This window comes from Dromaius novaehollandiae, chromosome 12 (assembly GCF_036370855.1).
Source record: "Dromaius novaehollandiae isolate bDroNov1 chromosome 12, bDroNov1.hap1, whole genome shotgun sequence".
Lineage (NCBI taxonomy): Eukaryota > Metazoa > Chordata > Aves > Casuariiformes > Dromaiidae > Dromaius > Dromaius novaehollandiae.
Genome location: NC_088109.1, coordinates 7,228,483 through 7,254,112, shown reverse-complemented (window position 1 = coordinate 7,254,112; position 25,630 = coordinate 7,228,483). Strand labels below are relative to the sequence as shown.

The 25,630-nt window shown below is 37.6% G+C and overlaps 1 protein-coding gene and 1 long non-coding RNA gene across 2 annotated transcripts in view; one reads left to right on the top strand and one right to left on the bottom strand.

Annotated features, from left to right (window-relative positions):
* The window catches only part of SYN2 (synapsin II), a 202,437-nt gene that overhangs the window by 21,337 nt on the left and 155,470 nt on the right, over positions 1-25,630 (bottom strand). Inside the window, exons 8-10 of the mRNA XM_064518835.1 lie at positions 20,569-20,643; positions 16,254-16,356; positions 2,273-2,422 (exon numbers count right to left, since the gene is read on the bottom strand). Coding sequence (XP_064374905.1) covers positions 2,273-2,422; positions 16,254-16,356; positions 20,569-20,643 — 328 coding nt within the window. The remainder of the gene's footprint in view (positions 1-2,272; positions 2,423-16,253; positions 16,357-20,568; positions 20,644-25,630) is intronic.
* LOC135329677 (uncharacterized) overlaps positions 1-25,630 on the top strand; it is an 82,984-nt gene that overhangs the window by 51,325 nt on the left and 6,029 nt on the right. The gene's annotated exons all lie outside the window — the stretch shown is intronic.

Here is a 25,630-nt window from a genome sequence, read left to right as displayed (position 1 = left end):
AATTTCTCAGATTAAAAAAGAAGAAAACTGTTCAAAGATGTCAGAGACAGCTTGTTTTAACAGACTGATTTTATTCTTGGATAAACAAAAATGAGCTGCACAAGGGGTGGTATGTATTTTAAATACTCTATATCTGTTTAATGATCTTCCCTTAAGTTTGACTAGACTAATGGGTATTTACAAATGGTATGTTCTGAAGAAATTCAGATCCCCTTTGTCTGTCCTAAACTGATGGATAATATGACAAGGCAAATTTTAAGGAAGCAGAATCTGCTTAACTGAGAGGAGAACCTCCCAACAAATACTGCAGATATTCTGAAGGCATCCTCTGATTGACTGCAATCCGTAATAAATAACAAATGGGATAAGGAAAAGGAAAAGGCAACATCCTGTTGCTGCTTGCAAAGGCTGAATCCTTCGGTAACATAAACTAAGCTAACAGAAGACTAATGGAAGTTCAGCAGCTAGACAGCAAATATTATCTTTTGGTTCATCCACAGCTTTTTTTCTTAGGAAGGATGTGCACATGGCGGGTTCCAGCAATGACTGAGGAATTTATGAATTCTCTTAAAATTTTCTTAAAAGGTTGCTTTTGTGTTCTAATTTCATTCTCACATATGCAGTTTCCTTTGGAAATGAGTAAATACCCAATTCACATACAACAGATAACCTTTGCCTGGATGACGGCAGCATCATCAATATTCCTCTGCTTTTGCCTTCTTTGAAATCCAGGGAAGCATGCCTACTCAGAACTTCACATTTTTTTTCCCCAGAATGTGAAATACTAAAGGTTCTGATTGACTGAGAATCTGTCCATTCTTGTTGCAAGTTTTGATTTATGTTGATTTGTATGTTCTGGGCAACTCTATAATTGGCTCTTTACTTCATTTTAAGATATGGCTAATTTACTAGACCTAAAAGAAAATATATTTTGGCATACAGTGATTTATTTCTTCCCCTCCATATCCCTCTTTTTAGGTGCCCTTTACAATGGACTTCAGTTACGTTAGATGGAAACTTCTCCATTGTATGTGGTTACGTGTTTGAAGCAATTTTGTGCTTAGTTTCAAGTGGCTGTAATATAAATAGAAGCCACACCACTTCTTCATGTGGGATGGTGTATTTTTATAACTTAAAGCATGATGATATATTTGAAGAACAAATTAGTCATTCTCCCTCAAGAACTAGTCTGCCTGAGGTATGCCACAAAGTTGTTTTCAAATTGTTTACCTGGTGTGAAGCCTACTCAGACCAAAAATAGATTCTTGACTTAGGCTTGGTAATTCCTGTCCTACAGTTTGGCTTATTCTGTGGCTTAACTGATCACCATGGAGCTGCGCTGGTAGAGATCAACAATACAGCTCTTAATGGTTTACTCTCAGAATGTATTGTTATGGTTTATTCCTTCAGTGTATTAAAAGAAGTACGTGGAAGTTGTAGCTGATTATGCTGCTGTGATCAGACCTGCTTCCTAACCTATAAACCCATAAAAGATGCTATTTAAGCATTTATTTATGTAGCACTTTTGTGTTCTTAGAACCTTGTACAAATACACCAGATTCTCAGAAGTTATTTAAAGGGTCAATAAAATAAACTTCACATGTTATAAGCACAGAAATGGAAACACAAAGGTGATTTCCAAAGTTGGAAAGCAAGCTGGTAGCAAGGACTGGGACAGAATTCTATGGACCCCATACTTAAACCGTCAGACCATGTAAAATAAAATAAGTGCAACTCCATCTGTTTGCAACCTTTGACACAAGTTTTCTAGCATGCGAAACATATTTCAAGTGTTTCCTAGGTTTGAAAGGCATTTTTCTGAATTGCAACACATGAGAAAGATTATCATGTAATTTACTTCTCACAAATGCATAAGAACAACACCTACTGTCTTAGCATTTTTACTGACATACTCAGGGCAAAGAGTGTCTACAACAGCACTTCTTATTATTTCCATGGTATTTAAACTTCCATGATATTTTAAGCAGATGTGACTGGAAGGAAACAATACAAAGCCTGGTAATTCACTGAATCCAGTTATTAATTTATGTGTAGAACCACATTAACAAAACATATTACCTGCACTGCTTAATTATCTCTGGAGATAATCTCACTTAAACATGACAAATCTCTATAACATGCTGATAGGTTCTTGCAGCCTGGCAGTTTATGGTATGAGTGTGTGTACTTCTCCAGCCAAGCTCTTTGAGGAAAATTTTGAGCTTAAAATTATAGAATAAGATGCTCTATTTTAAAAACAGAGGTTTCCTACCTGAGGCTGCTGAGTGGCGGTGGGTCTCTGAGGAGATGGTATAGGAGTTTTGGACAACATTTGGTTCATTTTGCTTATGACTAGTTCGGTTATATGTTGCCTGTCTTCAGTCTGATGCTCACCAATCAGAGGCATTGCACAGTCCATGACCTGTGAAAATAAAACAATACATCAGCTATTGAGATGGCACCAAAGTAAACTAATTCCGTATCTGAGTAGAATGTCAGGTCATCTATTTTATTCTCTTTTTACAAAAGACAAGTGAGATCTTAAAAATGGTATCTATTATGTCAGAGAAAAAGCCTGAGTGTAGGATATGGGTCATCAGAGCAAGAGAATAGCAGCTTTACAGGGTCATCCTTTCCAATCTTAAAGCATTACACAGGTTCAGTATGATATTTGGGCAATCTGTGGGGAACATGATTTATATGGGAAGCACATAGCTGTAGCAGATAGGCAAAATGAAGGTTTCTTAGGCTACCCTGTGGACTGCCAAAAACCTGAAGTAATTGCCTGCACTATGGTCCAAACTACATTTTGGAAGGCCTGTTCTCTTATGTGATTTGTGGCTCATACCATGTTCCTCGGCTGAATTAGCCCATGGAAATGCCAACTAAAATTTTAGCTTTGTAGCTGTTTGTTGGATTTCTGCTAAGGGAAAGATGGATCCTTAGGGACTAATGAAAAAGTTGAAATGAGACCATATGTGCTTGTTATTATTGACAGGCTTTTACGAAAAACTGTGAGGCTGCAGTGCAGTTGAAAGAAAGACTAAGACTTTCTACAAAAAAAGAGTAACAATTTCTACAAAAAAAGCAGAATGTCACACAGGCAAATAAAAATGTATGTATTTCCATTCTGAATGTGATAGGTTAATATTGTTCAGCAATTACTTCATTCAACTTTTCAGATGGGTAAAAAATCATACTGAATTCAGTTCACTTCGGTTCAGTGTGTTTTAAGTATTTGTTATTTCTACAAATATCCCTATTTTTGGTGCATCTGTGTTTGATTCAGGGAGAGATAAAGAAAAGAATAACTAAATAAACCCAACTTCTACTGACAGTGGTACTGGACATCTTATTTCAGCAATAAAAAAGGGTTTAATTCACTTCTGAGAAACTGCCATGGTTTTACAATTTGTTTAAGTGCTATTCAGAAGGAGGTGGAGGCATGTCACCTGCAGCCCTGCATTCTCATGTTTCTCATAGGTACGGATAAGAAATGACTGGGGTCTACAATACAAACAATAGTATTAATAATTAATAGGAAGCTGTCTGGGATAAAGCTTAGATTACATTAGCAGTAATACAATGTATGGAATTCATTATATCTGATCCAGTTCTATTCTTTGTAAAAACTTAATTGTATCCATCTCATTTTCAGTCTGTGAAAAGCTGCCCAGCTGCCAAATCTCATGCAAGATGTGTCACTAGTGTTTGCAAATCATGCAGCAGAGGCCATAATAAGCTCTGCTGGTAACATAAAGGGTCGTGGTGGACAAAGAGCAAAACAATCCTTAAGTAAGGGATCAGTGGGGTCCTCATAGGTTTTGCACGACCGGAGAACGATCAGTGAGTTTTGAGGGGGTGTTTTAGTTCAGAACTAAAGTTTTAGTGTTTCAGATGGAAAGATTCCATCTTAGAAGAATCATTTATGTTTCAGAAAATTGTCTCCTAACCCTCAGCTATTCCTCCTCTTAGAACTACCCTCTTCCTCACCCTCACAATGAATCAACTCCCCACCCATTCAGCCATGGCCTTCCAGTAGTTAACCTTCCTGCACCTCTTTGGCTTCTGGGGTTCTTTCTCTTATTTTAGGTAAAAGGAAGAAGACTGAAAAGGTCCAACAGAGTCAAAAGAGTGCCAGTGGGCTCTTGCTACCACAGGGAGTTATGGGTGCTAATGGCTGGAAAAACACCTTACACTTCCCCTGCTCCTATCCAGTCTCCAGGGAAAGGACTAGAAAGAGTTCTGCTAGCAGGAGGCAGAGCTATTTTGGCTAGGGAAGCTGATTTGCACCTCCTCAGGTGTATGCGGAGTGGGCATTCTGCTGCAGGTTGTTGCCTTGAGCCATTTTTGTCAGTCACCCATTTTGTGGGGTTGAAGGGAAGATACTGAAATTCTGTGATAAGGCCTGATTCTGCAAATATTTACAAGGTAGAAGAATGTTGTTATCTATAGGGGGTGACACAGAGATCAGGCTGAAGAGCATAAAGCAAGTGCATCTGCATTGCATGGAACCTTCCTGAGATGGAAGAGGCTATAGTAGGGACAACAGAGCTCTTCTTCATCCATCAGCCCACTTTAAATATGTGCAGGGCACTTTATCTCCTTTACAGACAAGAGTGCATTTTTACTTTCCTTCTTTTACATATTCAGATGCTTCTAGGAATAGTCAATCAAACTGGGTATTTAAAGAGAGATTTGGATCTAAAAGAACATGCATGTTCATGTTAACACTGGAATGCAATCTTCCATGTTACACAGTAGTGATTTATTATTTCTGAAGGAGTAAAGTGTAGTCTTGCTGGCTGTGTGGCTGTTGAAATACAAAATTATTGCAGATTTACTTTAATATTAATTTCAGCTTGGTGGTTGCCATTTGTTAAAATCATTGTAACACCTAAAGATTGACTTCATTTTATTATGAAACTTTCCTTGGAAGAAGGAATCTTTGTAATTCCTGGATGGAGGAGTCAACCACATAAGCCAGATACTTTGGCTAAGATTTTAAAGCACTAATGATGACTGAATGTTAGAATGTCTTGCTGTCCATGCGATGGACGTTGGATGTTTGGCTGCCTATTACTGATTTGCAGAGAGGGAGTGATCTCTGTGGTCCAAAAATGTGACTCCCTAAAGGTAGGCATTAGTGACAGTTATTTCTGAAAATACTGCTCCTCATGTTTTGTGACACAGCTGCCAGAATCAGGGAAAGAGTAAATCAGTGCAATTTGGAAGGTTCCTCAAATTGTCACCCCATGCGTCGTAAAAACGTGAGTGCAAATTAGGATACCTCCAAAAAGAGTAAACTTTTGTCAAGGTTTCAACAAAGGCATCTTTATGGCGTTTTACCATCCTTTTGTAGTGGTCATGTCCTAGGCAGAAGTGTGCTAGTTTCAGTAAATGACCTGGAGCTCACTACCACAACTTAAATTGCTAAAGTACTGACAATCTGTGAAGCTTTCAGACTCACTGGCAGTGGCCCAGGGTGCTTAATTAGTGAATATGCCCTGCTGGGCTTGACTGAACGCTCGGCAGACATGCGTCGAATTGGCCAGCACTGGCTCATGGTCCTGGCGTTCAGTAATGCTTAGCTGACTTGGATTTTAAATTGAAGGGCTTACTCTTTGAAAATCTTCTGGCAGGTTTTTCCTCAGACCCAGAGGAGCCTCTGTTGAGTGCCCTCAGGTATACTTTGAAACAAACCTTATATTTCTTCAAAGCTGAAGGTAATATTTTCAAGCATAACTGCCATGTTCACATATTGAGGCAGACTGAAACACATATGACACAAGAAAACATAGCCACTTGCCCTTGACAACCTTTTCTCACTTGGAAAGGTTTTGATGTTTTTAAAAAGCCTTTTGTTGGCTGCCATACTTGAACAAATATTGTTGGTCAGAGGTGTGCTGAACCTTAAACTGAACAAGTACTTAGTTATATGCCAAGATGGGAGAGTTGATGAGCTATAATGTGTTCTTGTGCTTTACTGAAGTTTACCAAGCTGGTAAAAAGAGAAATCAAGCCATCAGTTTATCAAGAATACTTTTTCCCAGAGGAAATGTTGCTAAACACCAGAGTGAGTAAAAAAATAGTGAGGCTTAAAAGTGGTTCAATTGCAAGGCACAGTGTTCAGTTTAATAATTCATTGGACTTGAGTGGCAATGCGGGTGGGAAGAAGTCATAGGTGGCAGGAGGCTGAAGGGACTCCCTCACATGCATTGGCCTGAGCGTCCAGAACACAGCATTTACACCCAGCACAGCATGGGGCTGCTACGAGCAGGCTTGGTTTCCTTCTCTGTGTTGCTGCTGCTGCTGCCGCCTTCAAGGCTAGAAGTTAACTTTATTGAGAGAGCAGTTCTGCTATTCTTTGGCTAAGAAGCTAAGATCAAGGAGTGAGAATCCTTTAAAGGGTTGGGTTTTGTTGCAATTGTTCTTTTTTCTTTAAGAGAACGCAGTCAATTTTCCTTTCTAGTAAAATAATTAATGAGACTTATCAGAATTCATTAATGCTTTATATAAGTGTATCTTAAGAATTAAATAATATTTTGGGGAATGCTAATAAAATTTTTAAAACCTGCGAATAAGTAACAGGAAGGTCATGCTGACACTTTCCCCACTTTAGAGGGCTTGGCAAAGTTTAAGCATACCCAAAGCATCCTGTTTATAAGCAGTCTATTTGCAGCCTGTACTAGTTAAATATCATTTCAACACAGAGTCAGGTCTTTTTTCAGTGCCTAGTTTAGTTATTTAAAATAGGAGAGTTTCCCACTAAGAATATTCCACACAAAAAAGACATCTGTAATCTACAAAGTGTAATGTGTTACTTTTGCTCATGTCAGCAAAAACATGGGTCACTATAAATGACAGTCACTTAATTTGTATCAGTTCTACCTTTAGTTTATATGCATTTCAGGAACGAATTCTGTAAGATGAATTTCTCTTATAACACGGAAACTAAATTCTGAAATGCACTTAACACATCTCTTTTTTAAATTATAATAGACTGAATGACTATATTAGCAGTAGTAACAGAAACTACAGCAGCATGTTTAAGTCAACATGATACTGTGATAAAATAAAACACTGACCTTTCAGTAATATGACCTTTCAATGAATTAGTCTGTGCCCTCTGTTGCTAGCGTGGATGAGGCAAGTAATTGAGTTTGGGGCTGCAAGACTGAGACTGGTAAGAAAGAGAAGAGAAATACTATTTATTTAACTCTGACGAACATCAAGGGGAATGGGATGGGATTAGTACAGGAGCTAGCGCAATTATAAGAGATTAGTAATTGCAAACGGATCTTCTGCTGTTTGAAGGAGGAACTACTCCGACTGCCATCATCTGGACACACTTATCCATTACAGAATATGTTTACCACCAAAGGATTATGAGAGATCTCTTGCCTACAGCTTTATGAAGACCCAGTCTAAATGGTGCTGCGAAAGAAGGGGTAGTGGAGATTAAAGGAAGGGCAAGGGAGAGGAACTCTGTGTAAGACAATGGAAGAAGAAGGTGTGTTGGGATGCTGAGTCCAAGGGCCATCAGAAGGACCAGGGATGGATAGAGGGCTTGTGAGTCAGAAGTGCTCAGGGAGCCTGACAGGACAATTATATATGGATTTCATAAGGAAAAAAACCTGTGAAATGCACAAGAAGGTAAGAAAATTGGTAAGTGCAGAGGGAAGAGGAAAGAATTTCACTGAGAATCAGGGGAATTTACTTTGAAGGAAGGTCCATGCTTGAGAGTCCGAGGACTGACAGAAATAATTTACTTTGATTGGTCTGTGGATAAGGGAAGCTGGATTGTGTTGTTGCTGTTATAAATTTGTTATTTTTCTGTGGTGTCTCTGGGGATCCAAATGTGTGCAATTCTAGGGGAAATCATGACTGCAAAGGCAGAGGCTAATACAGATTTTAATATGTAAGTTCTAATTCTGGGGAAGGTAACTGACATTAAGCAAAACTAATAGTTTGAGGAGGCCATTTTAGATTCAGTGGAACTGAAGGGCACGTAGAGCAGTCTCTGAGAAGAAAGACAGTGACTGGATAAGAAGTAAGCACAGGGCTTTCCCTAAGGTCCCTATAGTGAGTGCAGGAATAATTTGTAATTGTAAATGCAACCACACCTGAGAAGCTGGCAAGGCATAATACTGGAGAAAATCGGTGGTGACCGCTAGGAAATTTTACAGTCTCTCTTTCAGTGGGTGAATAACAACATTTGTTGAAAAAGGAGGTGCAAAAGAAGAGCTGAGAAAGTGAATCAAACTTCCCTAGATCGAGGTTCCAATGCAGTCAAATTCATATGGTCACATTTCAGCCTGGAGGGAAAATAAACTAAGCAGATAATTTTGATGTCTGATCAAAATCAATTGATGAGGCTGAATTTGAATTGTGGGTACTCATGCAAACTTGGTAGATTAAAAAATGTGTAGATGCATAAAAAATGCAATTAATACATCTGAGAAAACTTGAAGCATTTTGAAGAGAACATGTGAAACGGATTGGTTTAATCTATATAATAACAATTAAAGTCACAATGAATTTTACCGGCATTCATTCCCCTATTAATTCAGTATGGCTCATTATGGACAAAATAACTCATTAAGAAAGTCATATATAACAAGTGATATTGATAATATCAACTTATAAAAAGTTTCAGGGATTTTGACAATAGATCTGCTAAACATACACTTAAAATATTAGGGAATAATTCTTCTTTAGGATGCAAACCAGAATATTATTCACATCAGTCAGTCATAACTATCGCTCTATTCAAATCAAAACAAGGACCTATAGATATAAATCTCTCTATTTCATTACTAATTCTTCTGTCACTAGATGCACTTCACTTACTTTTCTATCTAAGAGAACTGTTAATTTCAGTACTTCTTGAATGATGTCTGCAAAATTTCAGTGGAATAAATCTGTTACTTCCAAAATAAAAAAAAAAAAAAAAAAAAAAGAGTTCCTTGAATAAATTCAATTTATTCTATCACATGAAGTCAACATACAAAGGAATGTATTAATGAATTCAGCCCTAATGCACTAGAACCTCTTGTAAAAAATCTTAATTAAAAAGGATGATTTTCTAGAATTGTATCTTGGTAGCTAGGCATTTCTAAAATAGAAGATTTCTTCTAGGTTATATTAATTCCTAGACAGAAAATTTAGTGATGCTTTCCTTGTTTTGCAAATGTGAATATTTGCAGACAGATGAGATCTTAGTTACAGCTTAATCACCAAAAGAGTAACTTTAGATTCCTAAATGTTCAAAACTCCTTACAGTATCAGATCAGAAATTATTAGAGATTCTGAGTTGCAAAAGGACTTTATCAACTATTACAGCTGGATTTAGTTCCTTTACTATGCTAGGTGTGACCTGAAGATATTCTATAATGGGCAGAATGCCAATTAGATATGTCAAAAAATTATGGCCATTATTATTTGCCATGAGTGCACATATTTATGTGCCAAATTGCCTGATTTAAAGATACGGTTATGTTTCTAGATAGCTTTTTAAATCTGCTTTTCATAGCAGATTTGTATCTGCCATACTGGCAGACATGGTAAGAAACAAAACTTCTCTCTCTTTACAAAGTAATTCTTGCTTTCTTTATGGATATGGTCCGTATATGGTTTGAAGTTAACCACACGTTGAGCAGGAGGTTGGAGTAGGGGAACTCCAGAGGTCTTTCCCAACCTAAATTTGCCTATGATTTGTGATGCACAAATGATAATATCCTTTATACTATCAAATATTTTGAACATGTCTTATTTTGTCCAGTTCAGCTGATGCTGAACTTTGGAACTGCAAATGATTAAGACAGAAGAGTAAGCAAGCTTAGCTTCTGTGAACATGGAAGTACAGGCTTGTGCCGCAACATGTTCATTAAACTTGTGCAGCTGTCCGTGATTTAGCTCCACCTGAATTGTAAACTGAATGGTATATCTAGCATTTTCATAGAAAGCACAGCTTTAGAACTGTGCAAAGAAACTGCAGAAACTATAGGTTTCTTCTACCTTTGCTCCCTTCCGATGTATTCCTTCATGTAGTCTAGCCAGTATTATTCAGGACACAGAGTATAGGAATATAGAAGTTGGTAAAAGACAGCATACTTAGTGCTCATGATGTATCATTAGACCACGTACAGTTGCTACACTCTGAAGTTGGCAGTATATCTTCTAGTACTTGGATAGACTGCAGCACCTTCAGAAATGGTGACTTACAAAAAATATCTCATTCTGTTTCATAGTTTCTTATTGCCTTGCAGTGGCTGAAAATAAGCAACCCAAAGGGTTTGCATCTCTCTAGGTTATAAACCACTTGGAAGCTGATTTTAATACGGCTTAGGGTAAAAATAAGCAAGCAGAAGTAAGACACCTGCAGCAGCCACCCAGCCATTCAATTTTGAACAGAAGTTGGGCAACTGCCTGTGAGGGCGTTTTAAAGGATTCTCCTATATTTATTTTCTCTTAACTGTCATGATACGAGCTTTTGTTTAGTTCCCCCTGAGGTCTTGTTTTCCAAAAATGAATCATGACAGGTAATACTCAACAATGGAGTTGGAAACATGAAACAATGCTCAAGTGAAGTATCTACTCCTTCTAGTATTACAACTACAGAATTATTAATTTAAAAAGTGAAAGATTAAAGTTCTTCTATCCAAGAAGTTAAAGGGACATTAATTTGATGTTTTATTATCAAGAACTGGTGAGACAGTTCAAAAGCTGTATGTTGAAATGATGTGTTCATAAAATTCTTATTTCTACAGCTTGTCTCTGGCATAAGAATGCCTGGCAGCTCAGTTTTCAAACTGAGGTGAACAGAATAGAAACTAAAAGAAGAGCTAAGATTGCTCCACAGAAAAATCACTTAGCCTTCCTCCTGATCAGCCTGACAATGCTTTCTTTTAGCTAAGTGATTCTTTAATTAGTTCGTATCTCTCTAGTAGGATTTTGGAGATAGTCCTTTTGAGTATGGAAGTAAATCTGCCAATACTTCCTTTGGCCTTAACACATTTCTAGATGCTAGGTCTAAGGTGAAGTATTCTGGTCAGAGTAAGTGGCTAGCTATCCCAAGTATTCCCTGTACAAAGTATCCTTCTGTTTCAAAACACAGGTGGGACGTATTAGAAATGGCAGCTGAAAGGACCCAGAGTGTAATGATAAACTTGTTCTTTAGCAAAAATAAAGGACAAAAACAAAACAAAGAATCACAATGTTCTTCTAGGGAACCTTTCTCTTTTAAAAGGCAAAGGTACTTCTTACAGCCACCATATAAGACAACTCTAGAGAGCTTTTAACAACGTTTCACAGAAAAGCAGAGGCTGTATTGTATTTGAGTAGTATTATGACTTCAATATTTTGTCCGTCCTGTCTTCAGATAAATTGGTCTGGATTTTTTTCCTGTGGATGCATAAGATATCCCTCAGCTGCATAACACAAAGGCACAAATGGGCATGGACATCCTTCACAACTCCCAGTGCAGTACTGTTTACAGCCGTATGTTTTGCTTTCTTAGATGCAGAGTTGATTCACTTGAAATATCTGCAAAACAATCAATCTGTCTATTCTGTGGAGAACGAGAAGGAACACTGCACAGTACCGAGGCAGCTGAGAATGGTTTTGCCTGAGAGCAACCAGAGAACTGTTATTATCAGCCAGGTGGTCCAAGTATATTAAAATAACGTCCTTCTCCTTCAGTGGCAGGAAAGAAAAGATGGATGGTACACTGAAAATGTATCCTTTTTATAAAGTTTGGAAATTAACAGTAGTATTGGCCTCAGCTCATTCAAATGACTAAAAGTCTGTAGGGTGGCTGGAGAAGTAAGAAGATACTGATCGGAGCACTGGAGAGCAGATGGCTGGCACCCAAATCTATACAATGTGAGAAGTTGTACTTACACTGCAATTTCTTGGTATTTGTTATTACACTGAGAACTACGTGGTCAAGGGAACATGCACATCCTGCTACGGAGACATTTACAAGAAGCCAATAGTGATAAGGATCGTGTATTTCTCTATTTCATAAGAAGGTTTATGTATGCAGAAAGTAAGTGTCTAGAACTATACTTCAGTATTACTAAACATCCTTCAATTTTTTATTTCAGTTTAGTTGTCTAATCCTTACATATTATTTCTGATCAGGCATGTCTCCACTTAAACAGCAAACACATTTTTTGTAACTTGAATGGTCATATGGCTTTAAAATAGAGTAAGTCATGTAAACATTCTTACTATTTGAATCAAATGTATATAGAAGAGAAATTCTTAAATAAAACTAAAATTTAGTAAATCTAAAATAGAAAAAAATGTCTACCATATTGAAGAGTAGGGCATGATGACCCAACATTCATGATCTAACATTAAGAAGCAACACATTATTACCTGCAACGTAAGTGTACCATATTAGATCATAGATAAAGAAACACTTTAAAATGTTTTTTTTTAAGAAATACAGCTAGAACATTAGATTCATGAGACGCAATGCTGTACTGATTCTGTAATATCAGACACTAGTACAATTTGTTGCTCCACATTTTGGGGCAGGGAAAGAAAGCTGAATGTTAAAACAAGGAATGACAGAATGACCATCACAAAGCAGTAGAACAGCTGCATTACTAAAATAATAAAATTATTGATATTGGATACAAAAGGAAAGGAAAGGAAAATATGAAATTCATTAATAACCTTCGAGAAACAGTCATATAGAAAGACATTTAAATGTTACACATTTTAATATTAGTTTAGAAAGGATTTTTGTCAGTGGAAGTGGTATTACATGTAATACTTAAGCACTTTAGGTATTTTAAAACTACTGTCTTGGATTATACATGTCCTAAAGTTCTTGTTGAATACCTTTGTCAGAACATAAGCATGTATGAAAGACTCACTCCTGTGAAATGCAATTCTCCCAACTTTATTGCAGAAGATCCCACTGAAGTTAGTCTCTGCCTAGAATGATGAACTGAAGGATAATTCAGTAGAATTCTATCCTAATTCAGGTTCGCTCTTCTAAGCTGACTGAAATATATGCATGCTTTCCTACTGGTGGTGACAGTGGTTGAATGTCCCAAATTAAAAATCGGGAAGATCATATCAATATATGTTACTTCATAAATTAGGAAGTTCATATGTTTCTTGCCAGATCATATCTGCAGAATGAAAGTGACAGTAATACAGAAAGCTTTAGTTTCATAATAGGCGTAGCAGTCACCATGAAAACATGAGAGCATGGATTTCAGTATGGGACTGCAATGGAAGTATAAACCCAGTATTTACAGATTCTCCTACCCAGACTCCTTGTTCTTGATTGCAGCATGTATATGTGCTAGTTTTAATGAGACCATTATTTTCTTGTGTTGAAATTACACAAAAGACAGAATTTGTCCTTTACGGGTACAGACAGTCTTCTGCTCTTTTATTGTATCATGGAATTATAGTGTGGTAACTGTTGGAATTATACTGTGATAACTGTTGATGGAAGCTGGCTTTTTAGCATCAACTGATAGTAAGTTTACAGATGTTCTGGTGGATGTGAATTCTGCAAACAATTCTACATTTCAATGGGTTATGCAGATTCTAAATATCCTTGCTGATGAGCATTACAATCTTCCAAACAATTCAGCTGATTCTGTAGAACAGCAAGAATTATCATGCTTCTATCCACTCTTTTCATTGCAACATCTATTATGCACAGTACTGAAAATGCTCTGTAAAGCCAGTTCCTGATGTATCCTGTAGTTCCCAAAATTCTGTTTTTCTGAAAGTATGAATGTATCTGGCATGGAAAATCAGGGCATTTGTTCAGAAGCAGGAACTGAGGTACTCTCTCCATTATATAATTTCCACTAGCAATTTTATATTGAAAAACTGTTCCCCCTTGTCCTTCTACCAAATAGTACCCAAACCTGATGTAAAAAGTTTATGTGTATACACTGACTTAAGTGGAAGCTGATGATGCTTGCTGGCTTTGCTCACGAATCTGAAAAATTGTTCAGTATGTTCATGGAGTGAGTCAGATATTAAAGCTTGACAGTAAGTAGAGAAGAGGCAAACTGGAGAAAACAGTTTAGTACCTAATCTGTCACCTGCATCTTTAATGTGTTATGTGTAGTCTCTTTCAAAAAACATCTACGTATGAATATTATTTCTCAGGATACATGACTTGCAGGATACTGTATCATTCAATTTCAAAAATGTTGAAACAATCAAGAAGTTCAGTGAATGAAAGCGAAGTCCATTTAGTCTGACAGGAATTTGCTAACTGAGGAATGCAACAGAAAAGTCAAATGTTAAAACAGAGGAGACATCCTTCATTTCCACTGGAAGCAGAAAAAGTTCAATTACATTTGTGCAGAAACAGCCGCATGGTAGGACAGTAGGGAATAAAAGAGATTAGTTGGAGCAGCTATGTAGAGTGGGTTGATGCCAATCATTCTTCAGACTAGTTTTAGCTACAGTCTATAAGAGATAACATTGATTTATGTCTCAAACCTGCAGGTCCAGGAATATAGTTGTTAAATGCAGTACTAGTCTAGTTTTATATTTCTGCATACACTCTTTTGGTTTTTAACTACTAGCATGATCTTATGTCTTAAAATGATTTAGCTTTCTTTATTTTATAATTAAAACTCTATGCTCAAAATTTATTGGTTTAAAGCCAGCCAAATCAGCATGAACTATCTCAAATGTGATGAATTCAAGTAAATCGGTGCATGCAGAAATACTGAGAATCTTTCTGAGACAGAGACTCATCCTCTGAGACATTTAGGGGCCATAGGATGTGCAGAGCATCCTACAAAGCTTCAAATGACGTGTGAGGCTGCCAAAGACCAATTGCTGAAGAGGAGCTTATCTGTAAGCAGACACCAATACCTTCACAGGAAGCAGAAGATGTCTGAGAAATAGCCGTGGCTACAGGCAAACAGTGAAATCACACACATGACAGAAACTATGTTCAGAAATTTCCTCTATATTGTCTCATCAGTAGTCAGAGGGGCCTGTTTTCAGAAAGAGTAAAATATATTTTTCCACTCTTTCAAATCTCAGATTTCACTGGGACAAGCATTACAGATTTAATAGGAACTTCTGGGGACATGCCCTGAAGTATATGAAGAAATAAAAAAAGGCAGTTTAGTATAAAATACTTCTTTCATCCTGATAGACTAAGATACAATAAATTCTGATGTGGCCAGGCAGACAAGGAAACAGGTTTTCCTCAGATTTTCCTCAGTATCTCAGAAGCTAGTGATCAATGCTAATTGTTTTGCTGACAGTTTATTTCTGCAAACTGCTGAGTCTTTTAAATTGCTACTGACTGATTTGGGAGATCTCAGCACTTGCAATAGTGATAAATAAATTTGCACTGCTTCTTTGCAAAACTAGACAAGAGGAAAATAAGCAGAGCTGTTTAACATTGTGACAAAACAAAAATGTACACTTCTACATTATACATGGATACACATACATATGTATGTACACGTTATAAATGGATACACGTAATTATAGAGGGTCCAGCCAAAATCTCCTTCTGCATCCCAGATTACTCCCATAGTTTGGAAAAAATACTCTTGCTTTTGCTTTAGCAAATATGAATCTATTTTGGAATGGGGTGGTTCTGGAAATCTTTACTGTCTGAATAAAAATCTAAGAATATGGACGATGCTGAAGAAATCCTGAATTGTGTGATATGCAAGTTATGATACCTTTTTTTATGGCTAGACAGAGTTATATTTATTCATAGTAAACTTAAGATAATTAACAAACTTAAACTTTTCCAAATGATCTACAGCATCATCTTCTGGATTGATGGTTCATGAGAAATCAGATCTTAAAGGTCACATTTAGGCTGGAAAAAAGTAAAGTTGTTTCCTCTTCGTTCTTAATTTCCCTTTCCATGTAAAGGTATAATTTTGTTGGGGTTCCCTTGAGACAGTGCTGTCAATAAGTCTTCCAGAAAAGACTGGTAAGCCTGCTCAGGAGAGAAATCATAAGGGTTGGGAAAATATGACATCTACATTTGGTTTTGTTTTGTAGTCTCTGAACATTTCCTCAGACACTAAAACACATTACCATATGATATGGTTACATTTTCCAGCAAATGTTGCCACTAACTTGGACATGTGGCTTTTGTATTATGATTTAAACACTGCTTAAAAATACACTGCCTTTCCTGAAACACAAACAAGCCAATGCCTAACCATTACAAAAGTTTTGTATTTGCATATACTGAAAAGGGTTGTATTACTTACCTCAAAAATATAATCTTTTCCATCCTTTCCGTGTACAGCTTTAACAGCACAGATGTCCAAGCCACCAAATATTTCAGAACAGGTGTCAACCCAAAGCTTGTACCTGTTATATAAAAATAATTTTTTCCATGAGTATCTCATCAGTCTCTTGTTTTTATACTGGCTTAACCTAATAATGTATTTTATACAATGCTTGCTTCAAATTCAGGATTTTCACAGTATCATCAGTTTTACAGTATTTGCATTTCCCAGAATAGCAGCTTAGAGATACTGGCCCAGCTATTCTGCTTTTCCCAGTAGAGCCCATAAAAGCTGTGGCTCCATATCCTGACGTGGTGTTATGCTGGCTTCAGTCCCAGCTTATATTGGTCCAAACATGTGTCTGCTCTAAACTGTGAGAAAACTGAAGATCAGATATGCTGGAACATAAACAGTGTATAGCCATATCCCATGCTGTGTTTCCACTGCCGTTATGCTAGTACAACTTGACAGTTGGGGCTAAATACTATTTGGGAACTCCGCAGATGGAGGATTTATCATCTGACCAATTTTTATGACTTGAGTGATGCCAAGGAGTTTCAGAAAGTAGGTGACACGGCTTCTGATTTCCTGTGAAATTCAGACTTGTGTATCTGTGCACAAATCCAAGTGTGACAGTCCTCTTACCTACTAGGCTCAGTAGAGTACTTAATTATGGCTGGTTTTTTATTCTCTTATCAGGGAAACTAGAATGAGAGTCTCTGTCTTAAATGACTGACGCAAGCTTAGTAATGCCTACGCAGGAATCCCGAGTAGTGCTGATTGCTTTATAAATACATCACTGAACAAGGCAGAAGAAAAAGTAAGACAAAAGAACCATCAAGATGATACAAGAGAAACAGCTGCATGAAACTTTTATGTAAAAGTGGCGCAGCATGCAGCCAAGCATAATATTTTTCACGTCGGGTTATAGACAATTACACTAAAATTCAACAGAAATTGTAAAGAATTATGAAGAATGTTTACGAATCCTACAAAAAGGATAGCCTCTCATACAGTATTGAACTTATGAGCTCTTGCATTTCATTTCTAAACTCATGGTAAGAAACACGGACTTAGGAATGGACATTTTACCCCTTCTACAAGCAGTATTGCGATTTACTTTTCTTGCATTAAGACCTTCATCCATCCTATGAATAGAGAGATTATCTGACTGACACGGGAATGAAGCAGGACTTACTAGAAAAAGAGTGAGGCAGTTCCTGTGATCAAGTACAGAACTGTTAGTGACATAAATAGGGAGCCATAATACTTCACTGAGAGCACGCTGAGGTGATGTAAGTTGTATATGTTTGCTCAACGGCAAACATTGGCTCACAGACACAAAATAGCATTGAGAACTTTCATTAACTAATAGCATAGCTGTGCCGAGGCAGCAGTAAGTGATGACATGATCTTGAAAGAGGTTATATAGCCAGATATCACTGCTGTCACAGATATCACCAATTGAAGGTCATTTTCCTCAAAAAAGTCAGTTTAAAGCAGTCATTTATCATAATTTTTTTTCCACTCACTATTTGAGTTTAAATGAGAACTATTGCCTTTTACAGACTGTGTTGTCCTGCTCTTTCTTGATCCAGCTTTTGAACCATGATGATAAATTTGCCACATCATAGCATTTTCCATTGCAAAAAACTGATGTAATAAACATAGCATTTGACTTCACTGTAGGATCAAAGGAAACTACTGGCTGGACTGTGAGGAATAAAGCTCTTACTTATATATAAATATCTTCAGTAATAGCATCCTCTCCAAGTAAACTTATTAGTTCACGTTCTGTAGCTTTTCTTACATCAAATCTGCCCCAGTGGAAGAGTTTTTCTTTAAAGCAGAACCCATGGAAATTGATACAACTGTTTGAAAAAATCCTGATGGTAACATTTTAGCAAAGAAAATAATTTTTTTCCTATGAGAAAAATACTTTTTGTCCAAAAAGAGAGGCTTTTTTGGATGCCTGACAATTTCAGCATCTGTAGAAGCACCGACTGATTGGACTGCTTGCCTGCACTTGCTTACAAACAACTTTTTTTTGCATAAAATACCAAGGTGCATCTTAGCAAGTCACGAGGACTGCAAAACATTAGTAGTAAATATCTGAACTTTATATGAAAAATTGAAGATGTTATCTTTAAAATGCTGAAGTATTAATCAGATGGAATGAAGAGCACTTTTAATAGTCTATCTTCTTCCAACACAGAGCTGAAAATGACAGTTACATTTGGGAAGAGAGGTTTTGGCTGGACTAGCCTGTTGTGTTTGAAACTCAAGGCTTGCACTGTAGGTGTGACCTGAGGTCACAGCGCTTATTCTCCCAGAGCCAATGCAGCGCGCAGCATCCTCAGAACTGGTAACACCGTACTGTGCCGTGGGTGGCTGACGCTGAACATCCGGGGTGCCGGGCGAGATGTGCACAACTAGAATAGGTCTATAGTCTTCTGATCCTATCTGGGGAGCAGTGCCTGTCTGAAACGGAGGGTCAATAAGAACATGTATCACTGAAACGTGCTTATTCTCTGCTTAGTCATTGTCCCTTACCGCTCCAGATTCTTCTTCTTTTTGCATTTCTAGACTAAGATTTCTGTTCAGTCAATGCTGTCAACTCTGGCAGTGCTAAGCTTCCAAAACATTTTTCTTAAATCATGAGATGTATTATAAACGTGCTGAAATGCACACACACCGGATTTGATTGCTTTTGGTATGCCTTTAAAACTTAACTTTCTTCAGAAATGTTCACTTTTCCCTTCTCTTTCTTGCTCCGCAGTGCACATTTCAGAGTGTAATCAAACAACAAACATGGGCGTATGATACATACCCCTTCTTGCTATGAAAAGACATCCATCTTTTCAATGCTTTTGTCTTCATCAGCATAAAAGACGATTTGTTTTGGTTTGTTGGTTAGCGTGTTTTTATGGGAAAATATCTATTATGCTTTAATCATCTTACATTCAAAAATGGAAGCAGAAACAAAGCGTTTACAGTAACACAGCTAGGCAAGGTTAGCATTTTATACTCATCGCCCATACTTGATATTGTTTCATTTTCCTTATGGCAAAACTAAAGTGCCTGTGTTTTTACAGAGGAATAGTTCATGGACCATAATTATACATACTAAAAAATACTCCTTTTTTCTCCTCTCAGTGAAGGCATAACCTCACTTCTGAAGGAAGGTGGGAGGGGAATGAGAATGAGAAAATAATGTGGCTCCACTCCATCCGCCAAGGGGAGATCAGTGAGGACACAGTCTAGACAGACGGGGTTGGGGCTGGACAGCAGGGAGTTCTAATTCCCTTCTTATTTGTTTTCAGCTTTTTTAGAGTATGCAATGGTTCAGGTCCTGTGTCTCTCTTAGCTCGTAAGAGGGACCAAGCTGTTGTAGGTTCTAGACTTAAAAAAAAAAAAACAGAAAAAGACTACTATTGAACTTTAAACGTTTTTTTGAACTTCAAACACCTTTTAAATGACTCTTCTATTATACAGAGTTTGTTCAGTTCCCACAAGTAGAAACCTTTGGAGAAGGTGAACAACAGAAAATTCATAGCCATCAAAGAGTGCCACACCTTTCTTTTGCAGGAAAAAGAGGGCTAGGTACTGTGGAGAAACTTGGAGCAAATGACCAATATTAAGAAGTCTGCTGTTGTAGACTTGAGCTTAAAAACGGTACTGCAAGGAGAATGTAATTGACTGGATTGCAGAAAAGTATCCAGTCTAAGGACGGAAGAGAAAAAGAAAAGCAGAGTAAGCCAAAGTACAGAGCTGGAAAAATAAGCCTCAGTATATCCCAGCATTTGGGGAAAAAAACTCACTCAGTTGAGTGGAAGTTTGAAAAATGGAAAAGCAGCAGTTCAGTTGGACTGAAAGTAGAAAAGAAAAATATGATTTAAATAGGCAAAGTTAAGACCAGATTGCTTGGTTACAAGAGATACAGACGAGGAAAAGTTTAAAACACTGTGGCATGGGGGAAAAAGGAAGATCACTAGGTAGAAGAAGGCAAATGAACCAGTGAAAATGACTGGAAGGTTGAAACTGAAAAATGGGATTTTCTGGAAGGAATTCCAGTGGTCTTCTAGGTGCACGGTGGATTTAGGAACCCAAGTGTGTACTTAAGCACCTAAGCCTGGTACTTAATTTGGTACTTAACCCTGGGACAACTTCACATGGAAACTCTTGGCTCATTTCCTTCATCTAATTCAAAGATTTTTTTTCCCAAAATGAACTAGGGTACATTCATTTACCATGAATTGCACATCAGCAATATGATACATGAGACTTGACTTACTTATCTGACATAGCAATTTGTTCCAGCATTGCAGAGCCTGTGTTGGTCTTCCAGTTGCCGGATATGGAAGTCCTCCTGAAAGGGGGGAAATATTACAAAGACAGCCAATGTTTTTATATTTTCACTCTCTCTTAAATTTTCCTGATTTTCACATGAGTACTGTAGCAGTATTTACAACCTTTTCATATCTGGCAGCTTAGTACTATAAAGTCATCTAAAAAGTGAAGAATTCTAACAAGCATCACAATTGTACGTAACAGGCACTTCATTGTAGGAATGTTATGAAGTATGACAATGCTGTGAAATTTGTGTTCCCCCATTAAGATTTTTTTTAAAAAATGCTATGACTAAGTGAAAGTGTTAGCAATAAGCTGTTATCAGTCACAAATGAATTGAATAGCCTGTAACCATGCTATACTCCTACTTCATATACTATAGGTTCTCATTTCAGACCCGTAGCACAGGAGCGTTAGGCCCCAATACTTAAATCAAGATATCTTTGTAACTTCTTCAAAGTTTAAGTATGATCTTAGAACCTGTTTTAGAGCTGCATTTTGTTTTCTCATCCACTTTTTTCTCTTTGCTAGTTTACTCATGTAATCTAAATAGCTTTATTTCAAGGCACAAATTTACCACTTTTATCTCTAAGAAAAAAATAATCTTTTCACATAAAGTTGGTTTTTCTTTCAGACTTTAGGACTGTTACCAGGGCTGAGAAGATTACTGTTTTCTGAAACAGAAATACTATATGGGGAATAGGCTAAGGATACAAATTATGAACGGCTTCTGATAGGTAAAATAACAGAAACATCTGTAATTTATTAAAAGTATACTAGGCAGCAGTAGTGGTATTCTCCCCATTTTTCTATTAATCTAATTATGAGGGTCAGTAGCAATTGCGGGGGAATATTGACCTTTCTATGGGAGTCTTGTAAAGTTAGCTGAATGTTAAAGCTTAAAGTCCTTCTAAGGCAGCATATTCTTTGTTGATGTGGGAGAAACTAGTGAAAAGGGAAGGTGCACATTGAGTTCTGCGTGTAAGGCAACATTTTTCAGTAATAAGGCTATTTTATGATTTCAGTTTCACTTTTTAAAGTGATATCTATTTGCATGTGTGCATTTACAGAGCAACTAATTATTAAGCCCATTACCCTACTATCCTACATACATTCATACATACATATTCTGCATCAGAGAGATTACACTTTTCGTAAGTCAAAATCCAACTCTGTTGAAGACTTCTCAAGGGCAGTATTATTTAAGGTGTCTTTTAGGAAGCAAGATGTGATCAATTCAGGAAAAAAAAAGAAAGAAAAGATAATCTGCCCTGAAGACTTTTAGCAAGTATTTAGTTCAAGATCCTTGACTGCACTGATGCAATCTCAGCACAGCTGAGTAGAGAAGAAAAGGTGGCTTGCTTTAAGGCATGTTTTCACTTGAAAGCCTGAAATGCTCCCTGTGGAATCGGAAGCAGTCTCAAGATCGGCTGCGTGGCTGGCTGTAATGATGCTGTAGGGACCCAGCGAAGCCTGAGCGGAGGGCGACGGACGCAGACTGAGCTGCAATATCTCGGCAAGCTCTTCACATCCTCCCTCTTTTTTATATTTTCACTATCTCTTAAATACAAAGAAGGAGCTTGTGGGGTGAAGCCCCACAGTCTGTGACAAAGAAGGACTCCAGAACAACAGAGCTGTTTGGTTAGACCATGCAGAAGTACCAGACCAGACCATCTGGCCTTTTAAAACTTCGATACAATTCCAGTCATTCATATATGACTTCCTCTATGGAAATATTTAGGTTCCCCCACTGTTCTGTGCTTCTGTTCTGCTATTGCTAAATGTGCTTTTGCATCATTATTTTCTCTTCTTCTACTAAATACTGAATAATATAGAGAACAATTCCTAACATGTCTCAGTGCATCACACTTAGTAGGCTTAACGTGGTCTCATTTGAGTTGGTCTTTGCAATATATGAAGAACTGCTTTAAAATTGGGAGATGGGGAAGGAATTATGATTACCATAAATACTTTGTAGTAACTTGGGCTTGCCACTTTCCAACACCCTCTGCTTTGCTACATACCATTTAAAGTAAGCGATCCAAATTGTCTGGCCAGTGACTTCTCATTAGGAAAATATGTAGAAATGACTACCTACACTTCTTGTGTAGGTAGCCTGTCCATATACAAGGTAGATGTGGTTGATGTGGTGCTGTACTTTTGTTTTATTGACCTTTCAGGATACAGTTATGGATTCAGTGTATTAACTTTGGAAATAGAAAGGGGATTTCTGTTGGTTTTTTTTTATTGTGTTTGGCCCTTTTAACTCTATTTCCTTGAAGTCATATGAATTCTGTAATGGTACTAGTGTAGTTGAGTATTTCTGAGGACGTGTGGTATTTAGAGGGATCCAATGTTGCCTTTTGGCTATAATCTCTACTGACAGATGACAAGCACCAGTGTTTTGTGAGTCATGGATCCACTCATACCACAATTTCCCACAGAATTATAAAACTGAAGCTCTTAATAACTCTCTTTAAACTACAAAAATAAATGTTCAGCTGGTATTTTTTGTGGTAACTCTCTAAGTACTCTGTTCCTGTGTCACAGAAGAAAATGAGAACCAGCTGTAAAACAATATACTACTGACATAATGTATATGTATGCACATGAAAAATTTTACAGACATTTGGTAAATATTCTCTTTTCATGATGCTTTGTAACAATGGATCACTATTTCTTTTTTGTGTGATTTAACTGTATGAAAGAATGTAGAAGAAAAAATGATTGGTAGGCTTTCAGCATTTGGATGAACCCTTAGTTTTTAGGGAGTACAGCCGTAAAAAGCAATAAAAGGTAGGAGGAATGTGCTGTCATTTTAACTTATTTTTGCTGTCTCTTAGGCCAACTACTTCTTCTAGGAAGAAGAAACATTTATGTTTAAAAATGATAAATATACCACGGCTGATTCTTACAAATGTTATTTTAAAGACTGAACAGAATTTTAATTTCAAGTCAAGGCCTTTCCTATGAAATGCAGTGCTCTGAGTTCTACCACAGGGAGAGGGCCACCAAGCTACTAATATAGCATCTGACTCTGCTGGCATCTTGAAGTGTGTCATAACCATTAACAGTTGGGCCTTATTGCGAAGACTACCACTTCAGAGCTGTAAGACAGAGACACATCAACTCTGTATTATAAATAGGGGAGGAGAGAGATGAGTAATGCACAGTACAAGAAATCTGCCTATCAAAATACCAACAAGAGAGAAAAGCATTATTTTAGCCTTGAAGAGGCATAAATGGTTGTATGAAAGAGTCTGAGGTAGAGAAAGACACCTGCAGTAACTGAAAGCAGGGGGAGAGCAAGGCCATCGAATGGGACTGAGTGCTGAATAAAAGGGAAAGGAAACAACCTGGGGCAAGGAAGAATGAAGGGTAGGGCATAACGGCGTGGAAGACAGAAAGGTAGTAGTGTTCTGGGAAAGAGGTGGGACTAGGACCAAGATATGGTTTGGACTGACAGGAGAGATGGGACTTTAGAGTGCAAGAGTATGGCAATTTGAGAAAAAGTAGGATGGATGTCTTCAGGTACGGGGCTGAAGCTAGGAAAAGTCAACAGTTTGGAAAACCAATGTAAGGCAAACAAACGGATTTGTAATTAACTTTCCTGGAAAAGCAGGTGTTAAAGCTGTATCATGCAGAAGCACTTGCTTTTGGTCCTTACGCCTACAGGTAGGGGTGGGGGTAGGGCCAATACATCTGAAATTCTGAAGGGAGCTTGAATTACAGAGTTTCTGGCCTACCTCACTAAGAACACTCAAAATCAGTAACTGAAAAGACTCCAGAAACCTCTCAATCCTTGCAAGTTCTTTCAACACTCTGCCTTGGTCACTTAGTGCAACTCAAATTTCCAACACTGTTTTTTGCAAAATCTAGACAGTTGTGGGTTCAAAGTAAAGCAGAGGGTGGACTGTCCAGACTGCTGCATGGATCTGACCTACAGAAGCAGGATGACCAGCCTGTTCTGTGTTGTCCTTTCTTGAGGCCCCTCAAGTGAGGCAGCTGAACCGCTGAACTGCTCTTGAAAGGCCCGAGCCTTGACGTTCTTTCTCCAAGACCCTTCCAAATCGTACGTCAAGAGAGGCCAGCAGTTACTCGTACAGTTTTGATCCTGTGACAGCAATGTCATAGGGGAGACGTCAGAGTTCGTGGGCCTCCGATACCAACACAAAGGGATTTATGTTGCCCCTCCTCCTGTGCTAGGCAAAGGGTTCCACATTTCTGATAGAGCTTGCTGGCTGCTTCTAAACTACTTGAGACCTACTGCTTATTCTACCCTCAAAACACATTTTATGCATTTTCTTTAACCCAGTTCCCACTTCTGCTTCTCATAATATTTATGATTACTTGGAGGTCAGTAATTTTTACTGATAAAGAATCTGACTATATTTTACTGTTTTCTATTCTAATGTCAACATACAAGAAACCTCTTGTATCTCCAGTGTTACAGGAGTCCCTAGTGGGGTGTGTGTGTGTGCACGCGCGCGTGTGTGTTTATCTATGTTTTGGTATATTTTTCTTGCATCAGAATTGTAAGCATGAAGGAACAAATATATGAGATGTTCTGACTTTGTCTTAAACATAAATGAAATGAGTATATGTCAAATTACACTGTTTGATAATTGAAATAGAGTAAAAATATGCAGAAAGACAGTTACCATAGCTCAACTGATACATGGTAATCTGTCTTGCTGCTCTCCTTAAAGTTGTCTCTGAAACACCCTTTTAGCCTCTGGTACAGTAATGATCTCTTAACAGGATGCAACCTCCAATGGCTCTTCTAAAATTAGAATAGATTTTCATCCATATATATGAAGGTCATTGTACAATTAGAATTTTTCTTACATCTGTTACAGTAAAAGAAAGGTACTTTCTTCCATTAGTGTAAGGTTATCATTCAGGTTTGTGTGAATGAATGCCATCTAAATATCTTCAGCGGGAAAAGAAAATGTGACCTAAATGGGTGAAAAGATGGAAAGAAATCTGATTTAACATGTTCCTCT